We start from the raw sequence: 23287 nt of genomic DNA on the forward strand, positions 1-23287 counted from the left end.
GTTATTAACAACTCATTTTATATAGCATAGATTGATATAGACTAGCTATAATGCAACGCATAAGACAAATGCTGCATATTTTCTAACATTTACAAATATCTTTTCCAATGTTTTTGTAATGTGCTGAACTGTTATCAAACAATAAATAGACATTTTTGGTTGTATTTATTATCTAATATGATTCACAAACAAATTGTATTGTAATGTTTATAAGCCACAATTATATCTAATATCAACTCAAAAAAGTGACATTTTGAAATTCCATGCGCCTTCTTTATGTAATTACCCCTCTGTTAGCACTGGCAGAAACAGAATGCTTCTTCCAGTAGTTGTGCAGACCCATATCAGAAGAGTATGGCATGGACAAGTTGGTGTCCCTTACCCACATACCCCCTCACCAGGTTTTGGAGGTATAATTCCCATTTACGCAGTGTTATTGCCCCCAATGGATCTCATTTGAAAAGAGACACACCATGTGCAATTAAACTGTTCCCTCTGGTGTTTCATCAGAGGAACAAAGAACCAGAGGAGTCAGGGCTCATACGCCCAATATAAGACCAGCTCTTTGCTGCTCTACACATAAGTGGTGTTGGTGAGTAGCAGCTGGTGTCAGGGAAATGTGGTGAGGCAGCGCGGGGCAAAAACTTGGGGGAGCTGTAACAAACTATTTAAACATGCCTGCCGGTCTTCTGCTTGCAACTCTGCTTGCCAGTCTTCTGCTCCTCTGGACACAGGCTGAAGCTCCCATCCTCCCCTATGGCCAATCCATCACTGCTCTCTTACCCATGAGAGAAGTGTTGGGATTGGACGGAGCAGGCTTGTTTTGCACTCCTTCAGGAGCTGGGAGCCTGTGCCTACTGGTCTCTACACCCAGCAACACAGTTAGGTTGGAGAGGTCACTGTTTATGATGATTTGGCCATTCTACTGTCATGCCCACTGTGAGCAGTGCCCACCACTTATCCTCCCCCTGCTGCAGTGTTGTGGACCCATCCCCCCAAGAGAAATAAAAGGATTTGTATTTAGATCATTTTATTTTTTGTTTGCCTCTGCGGGCAGTGCTGGGACGCTCCTCTGCCATAGCGAAGGAGCCGCTGCTGGTGATTGTTCCAGAAACACAGGAGAGTTTAGGTAGTTTTGGGCTTCAATGAGAATCAAGAGACAGATTCCAAATCACCTACCAGTAAGAGTGGGGTTAAGTGGAAATCCACAGCAAAGCTGACAGAACACACAACCTGGGGAGATACAGAAGGTCCAATGACTCGTTTTACCCACTGGGCAGGCAGGCAGAGCTGAGCACGGATTGATTGTGGTCCGGAATGAAAAGAAATACGCACATAGGCAGTATTATTTTGAATTTTGGGCTAGTATTGTTTATTTGTGAACTTCATTGCAGGCCTTTGACTGTTGGTGGCACTGATTAACAATCAAGGGAAGTGGGCAATGAGCTGGTGATGACGTCTTATGGATCCACAGTTTGTCATCTGACAGCTATGTTGTTCATCGGGGTGCTATTGGGAAATTGGGGTCATGGGGGTGTTTGGAGGGTTAATCAGAGTGTGATTCACAACAGGCACTTGGTGATGTCAAGCCTCATCAGCTGGGGATACTGAATGTCTGTGACATTTGACAGAGGCACGTTCCTGGTAGTTCAATTCATTAGATGTCAAAAGCCCCGGTGTTGACTGTAGGAAATTGGTACCCTGCATTGTACTGTGGGCAAGAGGATGTTACAGTCTAGAGAGGGGTGGTCCTATATTAGAGCATTGTTAAGTAGAACCTGAGAAGTCACACTGTATAATACTGTCCAACGTTGTGTTTTTGTTCAATGTTGGCTAACTGGGAGCAGATGCTGGTCCATTCACACAGTAGTGGTTGAGAGGAAGCTAGGTACTTTTGGACTCTTACAAAATATTGGATATGGGAGGCCCTGCAGCATTGTAGATGATGGAAATGGATTGTACTACAACAATAATAGTGAATGCTGTCTCACCATACCGACTGGTTAGGCCAATTGTAGTCTGTACTTTCTGATAGGCAGAGGACTTCTACACAGTAGTGTCTGATGTACCCTTTCTCTGCACAATACTGCCTGACTTTGGCCTGGTCCTACAGGTTTAGCATCACACCTTTAGAGAAACTTTCACATTGCAAATATCAAAAGAGAGTGGCATATATTGCTATCATTGTACCCACAAGCACAATTCCTGTATACATTTCATCTGCAATGGTCTTTTTCCTCTGCCCAAGATAAGTACACAACTTTTTTAGTATTAGATTAATTGTATAGGTTGTGTTACATGGAGAACATATTTAGTTCATATACACCGTAATAGTACTTACTTATATTGTGATTGCTCATTGCCTCCAATATCTGGTGACGTCAGTTTTTGGAGTAAAATTCTTATGATATTGATAAAGAGGAAGAAATTTACCTGCAAAAATGCAAATTACTTACTTTAAACTGTTGATATAATCCATAAAAGGTATAATATTGCAATAATTTTGTTAACATGTTCTCAGAGCTTATTAAAACAACCCTTTTTCCTGTTTTGTAACGTAAGCTAAATTGATGGCAGGTTGGTCTGTGGAATACAAGCACTTTAAATCGATCCTAGATCTTTAAGGCAAAGTCTAAGTTTGTCAATGAAAAACAACAGTTCAGAAAACAAAGTTTTGCTACTTTCTATATGGTGAAATTGTTAGCATTCCATATAAATCCAAAACATTCCCAATTTGAACAGTTCACAGAATTGCCCCACAGATTATCACAAAACATCACATCACAATTCTCACATTTCCAAACACTGTGTTCCCGATTCACAAAGGTATACTTACACTTTTGTGTAAGTTTACTACTTTTACATGTTCATAAAGGTAAACTTAGACCAAAATTCTAAGTTTACGACTTTCGGTATTCACAAAAGGCATTCACGAGTAGTGTCTTTATGTCTGCACTCGGGGTGGAATCTCCACCATTAGTGCAGAGATTCCACTCCTGGTTTAGAACATTCACTCACCCAGAGTGTACTCTCTGCAATCAAGGTGGTGTATATATATATATATATATATATTTATATTTATATATGCCCCATTGCATGCCCACCTTGCAAATTCTGCTGTGGAGACATGCACTTACACAACACATTTTATTGCACATTTTGTATTTGAGCCTATTCATTTAACAAATCTCTTCATGTATAAAATGGATTTTTTTCTGATCTAAGCTGGCATAGATTGATGCTATACGTGTGTGATTCTTTCTATCCTAAATTACCTATGCATGCAGAATTTAGGCTTCCTACTGCTACCTACTGCAGTTTGGTAAAAATGATGCTATGCTTTCAATAATGATATTTTTATAATTTCCTCTTGGCAGATGTTGGATTAAAATGTTGCTAAACAATAAAGCAAACAAACATCAACAGCTCCAAAAGAATATTGCCCAACAGAAAATATTTCACCAGTTGTAGGCTCTGACCTAGCAGATTAAAAAGTGCATAATAGCAATATCATTGGAAAAAAGGATATCGGAATTGTGCACAAGCAAGCTTGTTGTTGTGTGCAATGCGGTATTATTGAATGTGGTGTTTATTTAACGTTCAAGAAGTGAATGAAATCACGATGTTGTATATGCCTACTTTTTGTTTGCAAGTACATATCTCATTTACAACTGTGCTTTATTTGCAGGGTGTTCCGGACTATAGTTTATATGGAGAAGTTGCCTGAAAGAGAGATGCCTCTCAATGATATTGGGTTTGGACGGCAATTATCACCTACTTCAAGTAGATAGTAATGCATTCACAAATGGGAAGGGGTCCCCAGGGGACCCCTTCCCCTTTGCAAATGCATGCAAAATAATTTTTTAATGGCAGGCAGTGGTCCCAGGGACGTTTCATTTTCTTCTTTTTTTTTAAATGCATGGAAAACGGGCTGCATTTTTTGGAAAGAAAACTGCTTTATTTAAAAGCAGTCCCATACATGGTGGTCTGCTGAGCCCAGCAGGCCACCATCCCTGGGAGGGCTGGCATTTCCAATGGGCTCGCAAATTGCGAGAGGTTTCATTAATATTAATGAGCCTCGCAATTTGCGACCCCATTGGGAATCCCAAACAGTGTGAAATACACTGTTGTACATTTCATTTAGCGACTCGCAATGGGTCGCCAATTGCGAGTCGCTAAATAAAATGGTCGTACATCTGGCCCCAAAATCCTTAGTACTTTGAGTATTTGATTTGTGTGCACATGTGTGTTTTTTTAAATTACTGTTTTATTATTTGAAATTTAACTCATACAGATTGCTTGTGGGTCCCCAGCTTCCAGTGGTGACTCAATGGGGGTCCTCAGGAGTCAAAAGTTTGGGAACCACTGGCGTAAGTCACATTTCGGGCATGTCTGATGTGAACAATTAGGTCTCATCACTACGCTGGCTTCCGCTCTGCCGCCTCCTGTCATGGCAGGTGTTGTTAGTGGGTCTTGTGCGATACTAGCAGAGTGAAAAGATCTACTCTTAGAACTGGCATGATGTGTACCAATTCCAAACATTATTTATACCTCAAGCCCCTTGCCTTAGAATTTTGTTAAACACTTGCATTTTTATTATTGTTTAACCAAACGTATTCCATGTAATGCTTATTTCACTTGAAATTCCTTTTTAGGAAACCCTACACTTTTCTGTATAAGTGATCTTCAAATCCAATGAAGATGTGCCCAAATATTTTAGCCTCAAATGCTCTAAAATCCAGATGTTAAATTGTGGGAGAATGCCATAATCCCATATAATTGTGCCGTCTAATCCTTTTACATTGTGACAGGTGGTAGTGGTCCAATAATTTGTGAAGACCGCTTTTTCAAGTTTTTTAGACACAGATGTCCTTCAATACAGAACCACAGTACTAATATTTTGAATGTTTCTATTTCTCAAATATGTTAAAGGCTCCAATTTGTCACAATGTATCCTAAATATTTTTATGAGAACTGGAACCACAGAACCTCAATTAGTTTTTTACCCTGGGCTTCAGAAACGGTCTGCTCATACTAATCTTCTACAGTACTGTTTAACAGTGGGAAAGGGGGACTCTTCTACCCTCCAATGTTATGAAATCAATACAAGACCCACAAGGGAGCTGAAAAATGTTGAATATCTTAAATGAGGAACCAAAGAAAAAACACCGAAGCAGCACGCAAGCAAGACTGTGGGTGGATCAGGATTACAAGTCAGGCAACTTAGAATTTAAAGAGATTGAATCTCAATATTAATTGTTCTCTATTTGGTATCTGAGAACACAAAGCCAAAGTCCTCTGCCCACCTTCAACACATTTTACATGCTTTACAAAAATCATATTTTTCAAACACGATATTAGTACTGAGGGGGGTATTTACTAAGATTTGGAGTGTCCAATCCTGTGGTGAAAAAATACTGTGTCAAATTACTTATCATTCTAAAAGTCTGCAAGTGCAAGGCCAGATTGTGCTGTATTGTTTCTTCTTATGTTGGCATTAATAAGATCTTTGAAAAAGCCCTGATTACATGGGATGAAACATGTCAGCTGAATTTCTTTCAATGTTGAGGAACGTTGAATCTTATAGCCTTATAGCCCGCTGCTGAGGGCTATACCAGTTGTTAAAGGCCCTGAAAGCGAGTACCTTTCCTTTACAAAACCTACCCTAGAATCAGGCACGCACTCTAGCACCATGGCACTAATGTGTGTGCAGGCGCATGGCAGCTGAAATCGTGTTTAGGAAAACAATGGTTCTGGTGTGGTCAAAAAGTCCATTAGAAAGTGACCCTGTGGGGGACACTATGGTTAGAATTGAAGGTATAGGTTAATATTTATAGGGAGCAGTAAGTAATATACAGGGACATGTAGGTCAGTTTATGACTATTGTTTATTTGGAAAACAATAGTACTCAGGTGCTCACACAGGTAAGTGGCAAATAGCGTGACGTGAAAAGTGAGGGTAATATTAGAAGAAAGATATCTCATTGACTACAATATTGGGAACTCCTCAGAAGATTTTTAGAGAGTGTAAAGTCCCTGTAGTGGGGGGTCGACGGTGATTCGATTTCAACTACTCGAGGACATACAGAAGGTGAGCAAACTTCAGGATTGGCCTGGGCACCCTCAATTGGCGCTCCAGGACAGACTGGGAGTCTGTGCCTGCTCTCACCAATCCCAGCAATGCAGCTGGGGATGGAGAGAGGTTAACTGCGCATGATGGTGTGGCCGACCTGGGGCGTCTGGGTAAACCATCATGCGCAGCGAAGGGAGAGCACTATCACTTCCCTCAGTGCTGTCACCCCCCGAGGGCCTTCCCCCAGGCCTCGGCAGGAAAGGAGAAATAAAACAAATATTTTTTTCCCTTTCCTGCCGTTTTTTAAGGGGGGAGGCGACGCTGCTCCGCCATAGCGGAGGAGCCGCTACTGTTTAGGGGGGAAATAATGTTAATTGAATTTACTATTCTGCAGCATGTTGATAAACAGAAATTGATAGTTTAAACAATGCTAACAAAAACTAAATAAATACTTACTTTTAAAATATAAGTAACCAGATCAATTAAATCACATAGGTTGCAAGGGTGATGGGGGATTGAGGCTACAACGTGTGACCGTGACTGCAATACTCAGTTACTCTAAAGGGACGACCTAATGAACATGTCTCATAAAGATACAAAAGCATTTAGTATGCCATTTACATGCTATCATAAATTGAAGGACACAAATGATGTGAAACGCCCTTTATGGTACACGTAACCCAATATTTTATGTCACTTACTATTATTGAAATTAAAATGGGCAACTTCAAAACCCACCATGGAACACTGTTGTCATTCTCATCCCAGCACCTGCAAAGAAAATGAAAAAATCTGAAATAGAACACACTTTTTTGTATTTGGGAATATAAATGGCGAATTAAAGGACTTCAGAATAAGTGCAGTACTTGAATTGCTTAATAGCTTTGTTAAAAGTAGAACATTTTGGAAAGAACGCACATGGTCTCAGAGATAAAAAATCGGAAAAAATGTTACACTTGAACAGAACTGTTACATGAGTTTAACAAACAAAAAGTTTTCCATTCTTGCCATCATTATGTTTTTTCTCTTTATTTGCATTTATCCGACCTTCATCTTTATATAGGGCTGTGGCTACTGAATCAGTAGTGGTCTCCCTCTGGTTTGACATTTTTCTAGAAACTAAGCAACGTATTATAGTCTGCACACTTTAGCTAATCTTTTGCATTTTTGGAAAGTACTCTGGTAAAAATGAATAGTGATCTCTGCCAGATGCGGCCTGTAAATAGGTGAAAGCAACCCTGCTATAAAAACCTTTTTCAATCAAATAGTCTTTATTCAGTTATATTATATCCGTAAAAGCACATACAAAGAAATATAAAATATTGCATATATAGAGAGCATGCAAAACAGTTAGAATACACATTACACAATTAGGGGCCGATTCCCATCTCGCTCGAAAGGGTACCAATGCGATCCGGCCGGAAAAAAGACGAGCTGTACGTGTGTTTTCCGCCCGAATCGTACAGCTGTAAGAGCGAGCAAGTACGATGCGAGCTAAGTGAAATTCACCGACCGAGTAGTTTCCCGGTGCGAACCACTCCGTACGTCTCGGCCGTAAGCTAACCGTGCCGTGCAATGGATGCGATTTATGACCGAGCCAGTGAGATGCACGCGTCCGACAGCCTGTGCGAGCCAAAGTGTCCGGCTCGCAAAACGTCTGGGAAATTGCCTTTGGGGGTCCACGTCGGACCCCCTGTCACCTGCAGCCTTACTACTCGGACAATGGGGGAGACCCAAGGGTCTCCCCAACACAAGCATGTATGGTGCGGATGGCACCGATGCGTATCCACTGTAGGGGGCGCCCTTGTGCAAGATGTACCCATTCAGTCAATGGGAGCCCATGTAGGCGTCATACGACCGGCTCACATTGACTTCTATGGGAGTCTGACCGAACCAAGTCCGGAAGCATACGGCCGCATCGTACTCGCTTGGTCGGACTGCAGGACTCCGGCTCGGTCGGAAAACACTCCGTACCCGGCTCAGTCGGAGAGCTTTCCGACCCAGATCAGAATCGGCCCCATGGTGAATAAAAACTCAAAATAAAATACTCTAAAATCAACCCTCAGATTATAAAAAGACAGAGGCCAGCAGCACAGTTAATCTAACAAAGTCTTTAACTCTCACTACAGCTCTTAAAAAACAGTCCACTTTTAAAATATTATGATCATCAGGTAATAGCTGGAGAAACAAAAGGGCCGGTCATGCTTACCTAAAGTTAAGGAACTTCAGTAACAATTATTGCAGTAGCCGAATTGATGGAGGACCCACTATCACTGCAACATTTAAAAACATTGCCAAGAACCTGAAACAAATCCGGAGGGATACCATCTGATCCTGGGTCCTTATTACTTGATAAGGACCGAATACCCTTGGACACCTCCTTAAGGGTATAAGCAATAGCTGGTCTTTCTCCAAAAGATACTCTCAGAGCGGCATCCACAACCACCACCTCGCCATTATAGACCCCTCAAAATGCGCCACCCTCTGGCCCTCAGCTATATGGTGGCATAAAGCAGGATCGTTGTCACTAACAAGACCAGGGCAGTTAATTGCCTGCCAAAACAGAGAGCCATCTCCCACTTCACAGCCTTGGGCTAAGTCATCCCAGGCTCCTTCTTTTAGCCTGACCTTACGATTGGCAAGTTTAATTTTATAGTCCCTGCGGTAAGCGATAGCAAATTCCCTATCTCTAGGGATCATCTTTAGAGCTTCCTTCAATTTCTATACGGTCTTATTGCATTTGTTATCAAACTATTTGTTCTCACAGGGCCTGTCCTGCCTTCGGAGACCACCAGTAAAGTGGACATCTTCTGTGAAATGCCCTTAAAGGCACTTAAAATTGACCCACTCTGGGCACTTAAGTCCAAACAAGTGAGAAAGAGAAAATGTCCTTACTGTCCAATGTCATTACACACCAGGATATATGCAGACCTGACCTTGGCAATTCCAATAAAGGCAATGTCGATGCACGTCATAAAATTTGCTTGCTTAACAATCTCAATACCAGTAGAAACAATGCCAATGTATGCCATAATCTATGAACACATAACAATGTCGATTCCAGCCGAAACAATGTCTATGTATACCATAATCTATGCAAGAATAACAATGTTATTGTCAGCAAAGACAACTGTTAGCAAAATCCTGAGGATGTCAGTAAAAATGTTATCAGTGAATGCCATGTTAATTGCACACATTTTAGCAAAATCATATAATTGCTGTTGTGTTCACCCACCGAGAAACTCCCCATCACCCCATAGTCAGATATACGTTGTCAGACAAGCCCTGCAACCCAAACCTGGGCCTACTGATTGCTAGGTCACGCTTGGGGTTACACTTAGCCCAAAGAAAAACACGCACCCAGGGAACACCATGATCCATTTCACAGATAGACATTTACACCACAAACAGGTCCTAGGAAATTGGTCCCAATAAAACACATTTGGCTGAAGGTGCCCATTCCCAAAATACCACAAATATAGATGCCACATAACGTTAGGGGTAATCAGTCAGAAAATTGAATTTTTAATATTAACAAGGCAAAACATTGAGTCTAAAATATAGAATAGACACAATATCGACATACAAGAATATAGTGGTGCAGAATATCGAAATGTAAGTAATAAATATAGTATTTAATAATATTGAAGTTAGTAATATCGACAGTCATAATATAGTTGTTAAAAATATCGAATTTTTTAATAATGTTTTAAGTGTTAGTATATGTGTTAAAAGTATGTATTATTTTTGGAATGTATGTTTGAATTTTTTTTTAATAATGAATTTTAATTCATTACATTTTTGTGTAATTTAAATTCGTTGCGGATTGCAGGTTTATAGGGGAATAGGGTGGGAAGTAATTTAATTCTAACATATTTTCTAGAAATATTTAGACATAATTATTTATATGTAATTTATTTTTGCACAATTTAATTCTGTAATGGGTTGTAGGTTTATAGGGAATATGGTGGGAAGTAATTTAATTTAAATTAATTAAGTATATTATTAATTAATAATGTATTATTTAATATTTATATAGTTAATTAAGTTACGTAATTTATTATTCATTAATTATACATTGATTAACACCAATTAATAATTCATTGGTAGGTATGTTAATTGTGTGATGTTTGTTATTAATTAGTAATTAATTAGATATTAATTATTAATAAGGAATTTGTAAATATATTAATTGGGTACTTTTTTTAGGAGTTGGGTGGGAGTTGATAGGGGAGTAGGGTAGGAAGTACTTTAGTTTTAATGTAGTTTTTATTATTTTTTATATTATGTTTATTCAAATTTATTTTATAGTGTTAATTTTGTGAATTAAATTAGGTTTGATGGTTATTCATTTTATTGTTAATTGTAATAAGTTAATTAATTAATTTTGAATTAATCATGTTAATTTATCAATATTTTACAATATTGTAGGTGACATTTATAAGGGGAAATGGTGGGAGGTAAATTAATTTTGAAAAAATATTTACTTGTTAATTAATGTTAATTATGTTGCAGGAGTGGGTATACTAAGTCATTACCCTGCACTATCTAACACTTTCCCTACTGTTACACCCGGTGTGAATAGAAATGTTTACCCTCCCGCTATCCAAGACTTTCCCTACTGTTGCACTCACTGGAGTGGGAATTGTAATTTTTATCTACCCGCTATCCAACACTTTTCCTTCTATTGCATTTACTGGAGTGGGAATAGTAATTTTTACCCACCCGCTATCCAACAGCCTCCCTACTGTTGCATTCACTGGAGTGGGAATAGTATTTTTTACCGTCCCGCTATCCAACACTTTCCCTACTGTTGCACTCACTGGAGAGGGCATAGTCATTTTTATCTACCCGCTATCCAACACTTTCCCTAGTGTACCACTCGTTGGAGTGGAAATAGTTATTTTATCCTCTACACTATGTAATGTTTCCAGTAATGTTATATTTAACATATTGTAAAATATTGTTTTGTAAAAAATATTTATTTTAATGTTTTAACCTAACACACATATATATATATATATATATATTCACTGAAAAAACCATAGGTTATAGACCATATATAGTTAGGAATTAGCATTTAAAAAACCTTATTTTACTCACACAAAACCATTGAAATTCCATATATAGTTAGTTGCACTAACTATATATCGCGCACCCGCAATCCACTGCTGATCATGTCACATATTACATCATTCATGACATGGTCAGTGACATCACTGATGACATCACTGATGACATCTCAAATGACATCACTGATGACAACATCCAGTGACTGTATTTTTCTGTAAAGTTAAAATATGTCTTGAGTGGATGTATAAGTGTCTGGATGAAGGATTTAGTAGGTGCATGACTGACTGTATGAGTGAGTGATTAAATGTGTCTCACTGAATGCATGAGTTAGTGACTAAACTGTCTTAATTTGTGCATCATTATGTCTGTTGTTCTGTAAACTGCTGCATGTGTTGATCATTAGCTATACGAGAGGCTATATGTGTTATTAATTGGTTGCCCAAGTATTTCTATGGGAGATTGAGTTTGTGTGGGGGTGGCTGGAAGGTGTGTGACTCTATGCATAGATGTGTGAGCAGTTTATTCACTAGGTGTATGAGTTCAAGAGTGCATGTGGAAACAGCTACATGGGCAGTTGACTGTGTGCATGAGTGTATTGATGAGTGAATGGATATCTCAATGCTACATGTCATAGTAAGTACATATGTAAAACACAGTACATGTGAGAGTTGGCATATATAAATAACTGTGCATGAGAGCCACTGAATGAGTGAGTGGTTGTATCGATCATTGTGAACTTGTATCAGGGATTGTATAAGAGAGTAAATATGTGTTAGTATATGTTTCAATAAGTAAGGTGTGTTTAACTGTATAGTTAAAGAAATGGAGGTGAGATTGTTTCTTTGCATGACTGACTGGGTGTGTGAGTAACTCCATGGATGAGTGGCAGTGTGTGAGTGTCTGTATACACTGAGTGTATCTAAGGTTATATTAGAGTCTGAAGAGGTTTATCGTATTAGCACAAGAATGATGTCAAATGAGATGTCATCAGTGATGTCATCAGTGATGTCATTTGAGATGTCATCAGTGATGTCATCAGTGATGTCACTGACCATGTCATGAATGATGTAATATGTGACATGATCAGCAGTGGATTGCGGGTGCGCGATATATAGTTAGTGCAACTAACTATATATGGAATTTCAATGGTTTTGTGTGAGTAAAATAAGGTTTTTTAAATGCTAATTCCTAACTATATATGGTCTATAACCTATGGTTTTTTCAGTGAATTTTCAAGGTTTTGTAAATGCTAATTCCTAACTATATATGGTCTATAACCTATGGTTTTTTCAGTGAATTTTCAAGGTTTTGTAAATGCTAATTCCTAACTATATATGGTCCATAACCTATGGTTTTTTCTGTGAATTTCATTGGTTTTTTAACAGCTAATATCTGTAGCTGTAAAATGTATTCTTCTTTAAATCCAAAAATATATTTTATATGTTTATGAATAATTTTTTTTAAAAATATTTTTTTTTCTTCGTTCCCGCTTCGCAAATCGGGAAGCTTCCCGTTAGCTGACCTTGATGCCGCGAAATAGACCGCGAGCCGGTAAACGTTTCTTTACCGCAAGTGCCGCGTTACAAAACAACATCGTGACGCCTCCCGTCCGCATGACGTTTCACGTTGTCGCGTGATACGTCATATGACGTACTACGTTAGCGAACTGGTACGCGAAGCGAGTCGCAAAGCGCAGGTTTCTGGAAGCAAACCGGGAGGCCCTGCAAAGCGCTTAACGTAAACACAGCAAGTCATGTGACTTGGTAATAACACTTTTCATTGGTTCATTTCACTTTTGGTTTCCTAATGATGTAAGACTAGGTCATATAATCTAAAATGAACACTTTTGATTGGTTGAGAACTCTTGTTTTTCCCAAATGATGAAAATCCCTCCTTCTTTCCTCACTCTGACTTTCATCATTGTGAGAGAAAGACCCTTTGTGATCACTGAGCAATGGCTTCTTTAGTAGCTTCAGCTGGTGCTTCCCCACCACCTCCACCACATCCAAGGAAGAGTGGACCACCTGCTCAAGTTATAATTCAACAAGAAGAAGAAGAAGAGGAACAGGAGGACGAGCACGAAGAGAGGCAGTTTTTGCCTGAGCAGCCCAGGACGTCTCACCGGAAAGAAAACTTCATTTGGCAATTTTTTAAAATTCCCAAAGGTCAGAAAAAAGTAAATGCAAGATACGTAACTTGCCTTATATGTCAAGATAGACTGTCCAGAGGGACCGACAAAAAATACAGTTTCGGAAACTACACAATGCATCGCCATATGACTAGGTGGCATCCTAACAACTACAGTGCTGCACAGTTTCGGAACGACCTAGATAATCTCCCTATTATGGCCAGAAGATCTGTTGTACCGGAAGTAACGGGACCAGAGGGCAGGGAGATGGTGCCAAATATACAAATGAGATTTGGTGATGTAAAACACATCTGCGCATTTTGCGATGGATTCATTTCCTACGGACAAAAAAGCATCACTCTGATCAACAGAGCTATTGACTATCATATGCAAGTTTGTCCGAAACGCCCAAAATAATAAATACTTCTTTTTTTTGTTTTGTTGCTCCTGTTGAGCCCTTTACAATGAATCGTTTTCATTGCCCCCTCCAAGAAAAACCCCAAAAAATATAAAACTGTTCCGAAAAATTCAAAAACAGTAAAAAAATGTTCAGAAAAATAAAAAAAAAAGTTCTTTTCAGAACTACCTCCCCGTTATTAAAAAATTGGTACAATATTTGGAACTGTGCCAACCTCTATTTCTCTTAGTTCGCTTCCCAGTTCGCTCGACGGTACGCGAACCGGAAGCGAACCAAAAACAGTAAGTATAAGGGAAGGAAACAGACACTTATGTTAAAAGAAAGACAGCTATAGGGGAGTAAACTAGAGATACTATTACCCGTAATCCACTGCTGATGATGTCACATATTACATCATTCATGACATGCTCAGTGACATCATCAGCAGAGGATTGCAGGTTTTTTGGCAACATGCCTTATCCACGGTTTAATAACGCTGCTTTTTGCTTTATATAAGTTTTCAAATTGTATGAAATATATACCAATAGGTCGTTATGAACCTTTAGGTAGTGCTTTTCTTCATGAGGTCTGGTCGCTTCCATACACATACAGATGTTTCAAAGATGATCAAGAAGTTTATCTGAATGGAGAGGAATGCACTGAGACGCCAGATCATTCACTAATGTGTAGGCACATACAGTTACACGGTTCATGCAACAAACACCGACCAAATATGGCTTGCGTGTTGCAAGGCACGCCAGTTCCTGCTATCATCCCCACGTTCAAGTTGTTGGAAAATGGTAGTTATTTGATGCTCAATAATGAAGATTGTTCTGAGTTAATTAAAAGTATTCCTTTTATCGTAACAGTAAGTGAACGGGTTATTTGCTGCAGAAATGTTCTATTTCCTCCCACACATGAACATAGGGAGTTTTCAATCTGGCCACAAATACCAACCTTGGGACACGTTTCAACGGCATGACAAGAATAAGAGCTCTTTTGTCTCAGAGAGAGGTGGCCTTGAGTTCGGCCCGTGAAACTTTCGTACTTCACATAGCGAACACCCGTACAGAGGTGCACACCCTTTTCAATTAAGATTTGCCTTTCAATTTCAGCAACATGTTTCCGACTATCTTTAACGCATCCTCCACAAAGTCCCTGGCGCACTTTTTTAAAGTTGTTACCAGTGGTCTCGTGACTTCATTTGAGAAAATCTTTGGAGTCATCCCTGCTTCCTTTCATTCTATTTTCTGCACTCTGGTTCGTGGATTGGCATTTTTACTTGCATTACCAGCGGACGCTCTTGTGCTTTTTTACATTTTTAAATATGGATGTCCCTCCTATGCAACCTCCCACCCTGCAGCTGCTGACACTGTTCCGCAATCGCATGCTAGAATATTATGGCACAATGCCGTTGGCGATATTAAGCACGGCATATGGATTATCTTTTCGATTCTCCTACTTCACCTGTGTCCAGCCTGTATTTCACTGCCTGACCTGTGATTTCGATTGGGCCATTGATTTGTGTCTCTGCGGACCGGTTTCTCCTGACGTCGACTTTAATCAGCTGATGACTCCTATCATTACTCACGAGTTGGTTTGTCCTGGCGAAAGGATTATGGCTGTGGCATTGATGCATGGACTACTTGGTCCCTGGAATTTACTGGCGGCAGCACAGTCTTTCTTGGAACAGAGCTTTCTTGAAAACCCACCGAGCTGTCCTCTGATGGTGATAGAGGATCCGGAGCTGGGAGAGCACGTATGTTCTTTTCCGCTTTTAAATTGGATAGCTGAACTGTTTTCGGATGAAGACGGTGACTTCCTATTGGAGGCTGTTGCAGCTTATTTTGCATACACAGTTATGTCATAGACCTTTTTCATGTTTGATATGCTGAGTACTAGCATTTCATTGACAATTCATTGACTTATTTGTCAAGTTTTTATTATTTACCTTGCCTATTGGCTTAAGACTCGATAAAGTACTTGGCTGTTTTATTTTTCTTTAGCATTAAATTTTCCTAGTTTTTAATGCTTTACCTTGCGGACCGTCCACATATAAACTTGCAATCTGCTCTCATGAGATGGCACTTCTATTATCTTATTCAGTTCGTTTCCGGATCATGAGGAGGTGTCATCTAGGTCCTGGATATCTTTACACCGTGTTAAGTTAGCATGGGCTCATTACCGGTTTAAACGCCATTTTTCTTTTTTTGCAACTTCTGCACACGACACTTAGTTGTTGCTTTAGCTTTCCACCTAGTAGTTCATCGTGGTTTACATGAGAATAATATGTTATTGGTCTACTATCTGCTTTAGTTGTTAAACTATATCTGTACAGCGAGTGCTAAAGTTTCAAGAACAACACGATACAGAATTGTTATGAGGTCTGATCTCCACGACTTCATACTCATAACATAAGTGCAACTTCTGCCAATTCTGGGCATGAGGCGGGTTTTATATTGCTTTGCCGAACACACATACACAACAGTTGATGCGGTTCACATGAAGAGAGAGCTGGTGTATGCTGATGTGATTCCTTCAAATCTAAGACACTAAAGTATGGGCACGCCCTAAACCAACACAAAGAGACCTTCTTAGCAAATAATATAATATGTGTATTAGGGAGGGTGAGATATAAGCAGCCGCGGGCCGTGGAGGGAGTTACGATGGGGCAGGGAGGCGGGGAGGGGGAGAAGCAGGGTGGAGCCCTCTCTACCTTGCCCCTCCCCCTCCCCGCCTCCCTGCCCCACCGTAACTCCCTCCACGGCCCGCGGCTGCTTATAAGTGTTGCTAACTCTTATTCATTTACAGCATGTTAACATACTGTCACCATTCGCTTTTTATGTACTAGTAACTATGCTGGTAATTTTGCTACTGATAATATGTGTACTTGTATTCTCCACCCTGCTTCTCCCCCTCCCCGCCTCCCTGCCTCACCGTAACTCCCTCCACGGCCCGCGGCTGCTTATAAGTGTTGCTAACTCTTATTCATTTACAGCATGTTAACATACTATCACCATTCACTTTTTATGTACTAGTAACTATGCTGGTAATTTTGCTACTGATAATATGTGTACTTTTATTATCTAAGGTACTACGCCTGAGAAGACGGCATTAGTAAATAAACATTTCAAATACACATCTGTTCTTCTTAACTCCATGTTCTGGTTTCTAAGAAATCTATAACGACCGACTGTTCATGAGTTCCACGTATCCTGAGGTACTATAAGTTCATATTCTGGATTGTCTAAACATTGAGAGTTTGTTATATCCAATGTGACACTGTACCTAGCTTGCTAAGGAGTTTTTGGGACACCCTAATTCGCCGAGGTTCCAATCCTCTGTCCACAGTTCTGTGTGAGAACAGAAACCCTGCGACAGGGGCACCCCCGACCCTTGCTGGAGCTTCATCACACTTGCGATACAACTCCAGCAATGCATTTGCCGAGGTTCCAATCCTCTGTCCACAGTTCTGTGTGAGAACAGAAACCCTGCGACAGGGGCACCCCCGACCCTTGCTGGAGCTTCATCACACTTGCGATACAACTCCAGCAATACGCCACCTTTACGGCACAGATACATCACGCATCTGTGCTGTTTTTGCCCCATGATGCGCCGCATTGTAAATGCAGCACACCATAGGTGACGGAACAGCGGCACAGAATGACTAACACATCCCTGGTGATGCGCCAGTCATCATAAATGTATCCCTATGCTTCTTATCTTGTTAGAGATGAACCGCCATATGTATCATCAAAGTTTTTTGCATTTCCTAAATAGCGAACTTTAAGGAATAAATAGCGATTCTTTACCATTCCTAGTTTGCGATGAGCTATTTGCTAATTAGCCGAATGTAGCCCAATGAAGCCCAATGTAGCCCAATGTAGCCCAAAGATGGCCGCCAGACACACAAAAAAACAAATGTAGCCCAAATATCAGCCAGATGTAGCCCAACTATAGCCCAGTGACAGAATGACCAATCAGCTTCGCAAACCTCCATTACGCGAAGCGGAGCGCTGTTACAGATATATATCTTTTTTTGAACGTTAATTTCTCAAAATCCACTGGAGCACATATATTGAGACCTAGCAAAGGCACATCGGGCTACCAGTCCCTAATATTTTGCCAAGTTTCGTGCAAATCCATTCAGCCGTTCGATTATTATTATTATTATTATTTTTTGCCCCGCGGGGCCCTTTTAAAACCTCCACATCAAACCTAGGGGGTCAGCGAGGATCTACTATGCCCCCTTATAGTTATTTCCCCCTTTGTTTTGACCTCCTCTTGTCTCTCGATCCTACCGAGAGACAAGATGGCGGCCGCTACGGACTGTTTGGAATGTTGACAGACGCCGGAGAACCAATTAGCTTCGCTTCACAAAGCTCCGTTGCGCGAAAAGTCCGCGAACCAGAGCGCTGCCCGGTCCGCTGTTACAGATATATATCTTTTTTTAAACGTTAATTTCTCAAAATCCACTGGAGCACATATATTGAGACCTACAAAAGGCACATCGGGCTACCAGTCCCTACAATTTTGCCAAGTTTCGTGCAAATCCATTCAGCCGTTCGGGCTAAAAGTGAGGCCAACCGCCCTATGGAAATTAACATGGGAAAAACGCGTTTTGGGACCCCCCTTTTTTCTCGGCCCCCCCTTGACGAACCCCCCCAAAATTTTCAGGGGCTGCTCAGAAACAAACTGTGCCATTTTCCTGAAAATTTCAGCCAATTCCGTCCACAAACGCCAAAGTTATTAGACATAGAATTTTCAAAAAACCCATAGAGAAAAAATCCTAACTATATATATATACCTACTGGCGACCGCCAGTAGGTAATATATATATATATATATATATATATATATATATATATATATATATATATATATATATATATATATATATATATATATATATATATATATATATATATATATATATATATATGTATATATATATATATACTACTTCTCGCTCACAATTCTCACCCGCTAGGGAAAGGAAGACAGCACTCCGGCAGATAGCAGAATACAGTGTTTATTCAGCAAACAAACGTTTCGGCAATGGCCTTCCTCGGTGTTTCTTACCGGTCCCATGCAGTTCCGGTTTAAATGCGAGTGTGCTAGCAATGGTAAACAACACCAACAAGGGACTATCCCTTCTGACACCATAATAGGCGCCATCTTGGAATATGTTTGATACGTCCGTGAATCGGAGTATTCACAAGAAAAGAGGGGTCTGAAAACAATGAAGCCGTGGATCGGCTAATGTCCCTAATGAAGGAGTTGACCACCAGCCAGCAAACACAAAAAATGATAAATATAGCGTTATGAACTGCATATGGGTGTTCAGCACATATCATAATATAATTTGTACAGAATCATTCATCGGATTTGATAAATTATACATAACTACAAATAATGAGATGTCCATCATAAAGCGGAGGTTACCATGCTCCTGACACTGTAAAAGGAGAAACACGAAACTGAAAGACAATAAACGAATAGAAGAAACATTTCGTGCTCATGTTCAAATTTCATCATAGAGCTAGGGAAATAGTGATAGTACTTAATCAATACCAGATAGTACATCGAATCATCAGGTGAACTGTAGTGATACTTAATAATGGGAAGATCATATGTAAGGCAAAGAAATATATATACATATATATATACAGTAGAAATGCAAAGAAAACGGTTATATCTCAGTTAAGGGCAATGATATAGATTGTAAATAGTAGTGTATCAATATCCCACATAATACAGCCGGGGTATAGGCAGAGTAGAACAAAACACTCGATTTTTGGAGATGTTATAGCTGTTAGTCATTATTTATCTAAGTGTATTGCCAGTTCCTCCCCGCTATTCATGCCTTTCGGATGCTTGGTGGACAGATCGATGATATACCTTGATTCAAGGCGTCGCAGCCTTCTAAGTCTGTCCCCACCCCGTGGGCAGTGTGGAACATGGTCTATCCCAAAGAATCTCAATTTGGTTCTATCCTTCTTGTGACACTCGGCAAAATGTCGGGCCACCGGATACGAGGGGTCTACCTTATCAATTGCCCTTAGATGTTCTAGCACTCTCAATTTCAGTTGGTTAATTGTGCTCCCGATATAATGTAAGCCACAAGGGCAGACTAGGCAGTACACGGCATAGGTGGTGCTACACGTGATAAATTTATGAATTTTATTGGTCCTGCCTGCATCAGGTATATCATAATAGAGCACCCTGCGGCTGTTGGCGCAAGCTTTACATTTGCCACATGGAAAAAACCCACTCATTGCCCTCAGAGTATTAGTTTCAGCAGTTGGCATTTCCAAATGTCTATGTACCAACATGTCCCCCAAGGATCTAGCCTTGCTAAAGGTCACTAATGGGTGTGGTGGGAGATATTCCTTCAATACCTCATCGGTTAATAAGATATGCCAGTTTTTCTGCATCATTTCTCGAAGTTTGTCAGCACCCATAGAATAAGGTGTTATCATTCTAAAAGTATCTTTTTTAGAGATTTTCGATTCCTTGGGTTTAACTTTGAGCAAGTCGTGCCTAGAGATCTTCCTGACTTTTTTGAGAGTGTTAAGTAGGAGTGGCTCATCATATCCCCTTAGGCGGAAACGTGCCAGGCAGTCCGAGGCGGCCGCCTCGAATTCCCGGTCCTGGGTACTATTCCTCTTGATCCTCAAGAGTTCCCCATAAGGGATACTCTTGATGAGTTTTGGTGGATGTCCACTTTTAGCGCAGAGGATAGAGTTACCCGCTGTTTCCTTGCGATACAGAGAGGTATGGACATGGCCATTTTCAACATACACCCGTAGATCCAAATAGTTGGCTCCCACCCCGCTAATTGTACCAGATAGGTGTATGTTGTAGATGTTATCATTAAGAGATCTGATGTAATTCTCTGCCATTTCTTTGGTACCCTGCCACACGATGAATAAGTCATCAACGTAGCGGTACCAATGTACCACTCTGCTGCTCTCCTGGCCGTCCTTCCAGCTCCTGGGCACCTGCTCCTCCCACCAGCCAACAAACAAGTTCGCATAGCTGGGAGCGAAGCAGGTGCCCATCGCTGTACCAGAGGTCTGTCTATAGAACCTATCCTCAAACAGAAAAATGTTATGTGTCAGGCAAAATTGCGCAAATTCTATTAACATGATGTTGTGATGTGCAAAGCGTATTTATTTGCCTTTTGCCTAGATAGTGTTCCATAGCGGCCAGTCCATGAGTATGTTCAATGATGGTATAGAGGCTGGTGATATCCATCACCAGAAATAGATAGTCCGATTCCCACTTCATCATGTCCACCTTACTCAAAAAGTCTTTGGTATCTTTGATGTAGGAATTCAATTCCAACACTAGTGGAAAGATGTAATTGTCCACAAATTTAGATATGTTTTCAGTTAGTCCATCTATGGAAGCTACGATAGGACGACCCGGGGGAAGGGTATTGTTTTTATGTAACTTGGGCAGGTGATAGAAAGTTGGTATCATGGGATTGTTGCTGCGCAGGAAGATGTATTTATCCTTACCCAGCATAGAGAGGTTATACCATTTAAGAACCAAATCATCATATTCTCTGATGCTCGTTTCATATACACTCCTGGTGGTGATGGAGTAGTACTTTATATCGGAGAGTTGTCTCATTGCTTCATCCCGATAAAAATCTCTTGTCATCAATACAACATTACCCCCTTTATCTGAGGGTTTTATGATGATTTTCTTATTGTTCATAAGATCTTTCAACGCTCTTTCTTGTGGCTCTGTGATGTTATATGATTTTACAGTGGTATCCTTTCTCTGCTTAACCAGTTCCATGGTGATGGCCTCTGAGAAAGCATCGATAGCGTCCCATGGTGACTGGGGAACAAATGTGGAACGGGGTTTAAAATTGCTCTCATCTTGTTCCTGTTCAATCCCCTGCCGTTCTGCCCTTTGTACCATATCCATTCCCATGACGTCATCATCATCCATCTCAGTTCTTAAGGCTTCCATAGCTTCCATACAGGACATATCCTTGCCAGTCAGAGCATCTGTGGCTGTTAGTCTTGTTCCTTGTTTTGATGTTGACTTAATGTGTGTCCTCAATTTGAAGTGTTTATACAGTTTTAATCTCCTGGTGAACCTAAAAAGATCGATTTTGGTTTGCGTGTACTCCAGGTTGGTGTTAGGACAAAAGGTGAGACCTAGACTCAGTAGTTCGTGTTGTTCCGCTGTAAAGGGTTGGTCCGTGAGATTGACCACCGTTAGATTGGTCACCTCAGTCTGTGTTTTGCCCATTACTTCTTCTTGTTGCTGCGGTAGGATCGGGTCTGAGGTTTCGCTCGCCCTCTTCCTCTTCCTTTTGCTGCCACCCCCTGATCTCCGGGTTCTCCTTCTTCTTGATGCTCTGGGGGTTTGTTCTTCCCTCCCCTCAGCCAATTCTGTCTGATCAGTTGGAACTCGATGTGAAAAGGAACAGCCCCTCTCCTTCGTTCGTTTCCTCGATCTCGCTGTTCATCACCTGATTCCTCGGCTGTGGCATCTGATTCTGAGGTCGCTACACTTCATGTAGGGGTTGCCAAGGTTCCCTGGTTCATGGCCTTTCGCGGTGCATCATATTTCTTCGCGAAAGTTAGGACACGGCCTCGGCTATAATCATTTTCATCGCGTTCGAATTTTTCTTGTTTCCGCGTCATGATTTTCTGTTGGTATCTAATTAGGCGTTTTTTCATCGCCTCCTTGAGTTCTTGTACCTTGGCAGTATCTTCCTCCTTATCGATATCATCTTCCAAGGTCTTGATTTCTGCCAGGGCCCTGTCCCTGTCACTCCATGCGTATTTGACCAATAATTTGAGTATCCCCTCGCAGTAACTTTGCGTTTGTTCATGCCAATCTGTTAGCAGTTGGGGGTCTGGGTGTTCGTAGGATGGTACAGTATACACCCTCAGTCCCCTTGGCACCCGTCTCACCTCTATGTAGCTGCTCAGACTAGTGGCCTCCCACCACTTCCTGATTTCACGCTCATGTAATTTCTCCAATTTCGACATCATCTCATTCAGCCTATTGCTCCCCGCTCCGGTGTCAGTGGATGGGGCCGCCGCTGTTGATGGTCTATCACGCCTTTTAAACATATCTTGCGCAAGAGCACGACGCTCTTCTTCGCCGAACACATCCATGCTAGTCGCATGTGGGTACATTATTACCGGTTGCTGTGCTCGTTTTTCACTTTTGCCGAGCTTACTCCTGTATCTGCCGTCTGCCTAGACGCTCTGCCGCAATACGTGTCCCCTTCGGCAATTTGACATGTGGGGGGAGGGTCAAAAGACTCACCGGTGAGATGCGAAAAACGTGCCCTCAGTCGGCGGTCAGGAGAGATATCACCGCGTTGTCTCGCCGCAGTCCTCTCGTCAGCCCTTGTTACAGTTGCGGCGGTGCTCGGGAAGTTTTTTTCAAAGTCGCTCCGTTTTCCCACAGAAAATCCCGGGCACTCTGGAGCGGGTGCTGTAAGCGGGCCATGGATCCCGCAATATTTCTCGCTCACAATCCTCACCCGCTAGGGAAAGGAAGACAGCACTCTGGCAGATAGCAGAATACAGTGTTTATTCAGCAAACAAACGTTTCGGCAATGGCCTTCCTCGGTG

General features: G+C 41.0%; 1 protein-coding gene across 1 annotated transcript in view; it reads right to left on the reverse strand.

Annotated features, from left to right (window-relative positions):
- The window catches only part of VIPR2 (vasoactive intestinal peptide receptor 2), a 1008023-nt gene that overhangs the window by 79748 nt on the left and 904988 nt on the right, over window positions 1-23287 (reverse strand). Inside the window, exons 9-10 of the mRNA XM_078663279.1 lie at window positions 6774-6843; window positions 2342-2433 (exon numbers count right to left, since the gene is read on the reverse strand). Of these exons, the coding sequence (XP_078519405.1) occupies window positions 2342-2433; window positions 6774-6843 (162 nt within the window). The remainder of the gene's footprint in view (window positions 1-2341; window positions 2434-6773; window positions 6844-23287) is intronic.

The sequence above is a fragment of the Lissotriton helveticus genome, chromosome 10 (genome assembly GCF_964261635.1).
Source record: "Lissotriton helveticus chromosome 10, aLisHel1.1, whole genome shotgun sequence".
NCBI classification, from domain to species: Eukaryota; Metazoa; Chordata; class Amphibia; order Caudata; family Salamandridae; genus Lissotriton; species Lissotriton helveticus.